The sequence below is a fragment of the Ylistrum balloti genome, unplaced genomic scaffold (assembly GCF_031769215.1).
Source record: "Ylistrum balloti isolate Yb309-2 unplaced genomic scaffold, AGI_CSIRO_Ybal_v1 Utg370772, whole genome shotgun sequence".
In the NCBI taxonomy this organism is placed as follows: Eukaryota; Metazoa; Mollusca; class Bivalvia; order Pectinida; family Pectinidae; genus Ylistrum; species Ylistrum balloti.
In genome coordinates this window covers 497,527-501,467 of record NW_026782452.1, presented here as the reverse complement: position 1 = coordinate 501,467, position 3,941 = coordinate 497,527, and the positions used below count along the sequence as shown (strand labels likewise).

General features: G+C 42.0%; 1 protein-coding gene across 1 annotated transcript; it reads left to right on the top strand.

Annotated features, from left to right (window-relative positions):
* The first annotated feature begins 212 nt into the window (after positions 1-212).
* LOC132558231 (octapeptide-repeat protein T2-like) lies at positions 213-626 on the top strand. Its single transcript, XM_060222773.1, has one exon. It carries the CDS (start codon positions 213-215, stop codon positions 624-626), a length of 414 nt encoding a protein of 137 aa, XP_060078756.1.
* The last annotated feature ends 3,315 nt before the right edge of the window (positions 627-3,941 follow it).

Here is a 3,941-nt window from a genome sequence, read left to right as displayed (position 1 = left end):
GGAGAAGAGGAGGAAGTGAGGAGGAGGATGGGTAGGAGGAGAAGGAAGAAAGGGAGGAGGAAGAGAGGAGGAGGGTGGGTAGGAGGAGGAGGAAGAAAGGGAGGAGGAAGAGAGGAGGAGGATGGGTAGGAGGAGAAGGAAGAAAGGGAGGAGGAAGAGAGGAGGAGGATGGGTAGGAGGAGAAGGAAGAAAGGGAGGAGGAAGAGAGGATGATGGGGGGTAGGAGGAGGAGGAAGAAAGGAGAGGAAGAGAGGAGGAGGATGGGTAGGAGGAGAAGGAAGAAAGGGAGGAGGAAGAGAGGAGGAGGATGGGTAGGAGGAGAAGGAAGAAAGGGAGGAGGAAGAGAGGAGGAGAGAAAGAGGAGGAGGGAAAGAGGAAGAGAGTTAGGAGAAGGAGAGAGGGGGAGGAGAAAGGGAGGAGAAAGGGTAAGGAAAGGAGGAAGAAAAGGAAGGCAAAAGGAGAAGGAAGTGGGTAGGAGAGAAAAGGAGGACGGGAGGAGGAGGTATAGGAAGAGTGAGGAGGAGGAGGAGCAGGAGAAGAGGAGGAGGGAAAGGATGAGGAAGAAAAGGAGGGGGGAAAAGGAGGCAAGAGGAAAGAAAGAGGAGGAAGAAAGGAGAGAGGAGTAGGAGAAGGAGAGAGGAGTAGGAGGAGGGAGGAGAAGGAGGAAGGATATGAGGAGGAGAGAGGATGAGCAGGAGAGGAGGAGGAAGGGAGGAGGAGGGAAAGGAGTAGGAGAGAGGAGGAGGGATAGGAGGAGGAGAGAGGAGGAAAAAGAGGGTGGGATCAGAGGAGCAGAAGGGGAGGAGGAAGGAAGGAGGGGCAAGAGGGGAGGAGGAAGAAGGGAGGAAGAGTAGGAGGGTAGGAGGAGGGGTAGGAGGAGAGAGGGAGAGGAAGGTAGGTGGAGGAGGGAGAGGAAGAGGAGAGCAGGAGAGAGGAAGAAGAAGGAAAGGAGGAGGAGGAATAAGAAGAAGAAGGAAGGAGAAGGATGAGTATACTTGTCGATATCTTATACAAGTTCATTACTTTCAACACTATTTGACTTTTATGCATTAAATGGAATTCACTACAGTAGGATAAATATGTACATAGTAACGATAAAGTAAAACGTATTACATTATTCCTTTTTTTGCGGGGGGGGGGGGTGTTGACGCGATTGTTAACTAGGTACAAGTCCGGCACTTGATGTCCAACGAGTGCAATTTCACCAGAGTTGCATGAGATTTATTCTATATGGCCAGAGCATGCAAACATATTCATAACTTAAAAAACATACCGATATGTAGACCAGTACAGAAGAATTACATCAAAATATCTCTTCTATAAACTACCCTCTCTCAAAACAATTGTTTTTTGACTGATTCCGTCTGAAGCGACCATCCCTATTTATCTATCCATCTCTAAAGAGACTAGTTCTATTAATTCTTCGTCTCTCAAACGATTATCATTATAAAAGGCTGTTTTTTCAAGAGCCCACTCATGAATACTAATCACCCCTTTTTCAATCAATTGCTTATATCAATAATCCCTCTCCCAAGCGACCATCCCTTTACAATAATATACTCTAAAATATATCGCTCATATCGACCAACCCGCTGTCGAGAGACCGTTTATCTTAATTATCTCTATCCAGAGTGACCACCCCTATTCATTAGACGGTCCTTACTTTCTACTGACCATTTTTTTCTCACGTCTGTTAAGATGATGTCAGTCAAGAACCGATAGCCACACAAAGCACGAATGTATGCCAAAAGTTACGTTCGTATAGTTAAACAAACAAACACATACACACATAAACAAACAAATATATAAACCATTGGAAATATAAAAGAGAAGATAAATAAAAAAAATAAGATAAAAATAAAGCAAAATACAAAAACAAAACGTCAAAATATCTATCGTACTTACAAACAAGGATATGTTTCTTTTTTTTTAATAGAATGATTGAAAACGCGCATTGAGATCTCCATTCGACAACCGACAATCAAGAAGATAGCTAATAGAACATCTCCGGTCTATAGATTAAAAAACTATTGACCTTTCATAGACTTTTATCATGGTAATGCATGGTAAAGACCTAATAGTATCATGATTATACTATACCCTGGGCGAGTTCTGATTACACACATAGCCTTTTCTATACAGCCGATATACAAGGATGATATAACAGGACAAAGTTAATGATCTTTTTAAGATGTAGAGTATCAATTCGTCATAATTAATTCCTGTCCAGTATTTGAAAATCGACCCAACCTATTACATTTCCGATTGATGATAATGCTACATGAATCACTCTGTCTGTCACTGTAAAGATACACGAGGAATGTACAGCCAGGCGCCAATTTTACTCATGACGTAATCAGCATAATTTGATTAGTCAGTGATCATAATATATTAGCGGTTTAAAAACGCAGCTTTCGTTTTTGCTAAAGTGTAAAGAGTTTATTTTAGAGATTATAGACAGATATTTCGTTTTCAGAAATTAGTGTTTGGAAAACTTGAAGCAGATAAGACCGTAATTTCCTATCCTGGATTGAGCGGTCTGGTGAGATACACCGCAGAATTGATGGATTATGAAACAAAATGTTATGTTGTGAAAAACTGACCCAGTAGCTAATTTTACGATATTTGATTTCATTCAGCTTTGCTTTTTGCATACAAATATGTTTATAGTTGAAACATCTTGAAAACTCCATGTTAATGAGTAAATTTTGTAAATATTATCAGAGCTATTTCATAAGAGTTAATTCACCACCAAACTGAACTCTTGCGTGATGAAGATTGGACGATGAACCGCATTACCAGGAAAGGTAGATACCAACCAGTGTTCTGGTCTCTTATATCGCGCGTTCTCCTTTGTCGAATGCATAACCCTCCATTCTCTTCACAGTATCCCAATTTTTCCTTTAGACATATTTCTTTGAATATCTCCAGTGCAACCCGAAGCTAAAATGGTAACTGATTCGGAATGGTTCGTAATCTAGCACGTTACTCAGTAGGTCTGTTCGTTCGTAACTCCGCGGATGTGATGTTGCTGATGCATTGCTTCAGACTACGCCGGAAGCTGTTACCATTAAGAACACGTCGTCTTGCTAACGTTTTCTTCCGAGTGACAGAATCGCTGAAATCTGAGTCTTGGAGGGTTATAAATGGACTAATGACGGATTGCGCGCATAATAGATAATCCAGATATCCAGGAACCCTCGGCTGTAGCGGATTAGTATTTGCGCCTAACATGTTCGCCAAGATGTACGGAACCCAACATACCAATACAAGCAATGTCCTTAAAATGGCCGTCTTGTTGATACGGACGTAACTAGCTCGTTCGTCGATCCGATCTAGTTTAGTCAATCCAGCACCGCATATTTTATAGACTAACCACATATGACAAAGTGCCGTCAAGGTCACAGGGGTCACACTGATTAAGCCCTCTACGATGAAGAACATAGTTGGTTTTCTGCCGGAGATTACATTTCTGATTTCGCAAAGGCCATTTTCATCATAAGACACATCTATATTGAATGCAACAGTGATGATGACGAATGTGCCAATTTGAAGTACCCAAATCACGAGGACGATTATAAGTACAGTGGTAAGAGTGAAATGTCGGCAGTAGAACGGGAAGGAGTACATTATGATAAGCCGCTGAAGAGCAACCAAAAGGTTTTTCAAAAAGATAATTCCCAAGATTACCGAGGTTATGTACCAAGCTGTGCATACTTCATTTCCTCCGTCCCAGCTCGGATGTACCAGACCGTAGATTATCAATGGGATTCGAACGCTACATATGAGGCCGTCGCTGATAGCTAGAGTAAAGAAAAGTGTCATGATTTGACGCGCAAATCGACTCTGAACTTTACCAAACGTCCACATGACTTTGATATTTCCACTACATCCAAGAAACACCATAACGGTCAGGACTGCAAGCTCAACGTACGTGCTGC

Coding starts and splice junctions, on each gene's coding strand:
- LOC132558231 (XM_060222773.1), top strand. CDS start 213: ATGGGGGGTAGGAGGAGGAGGAAGAAAGGAGAGGAAGAGAGGAGGAGG.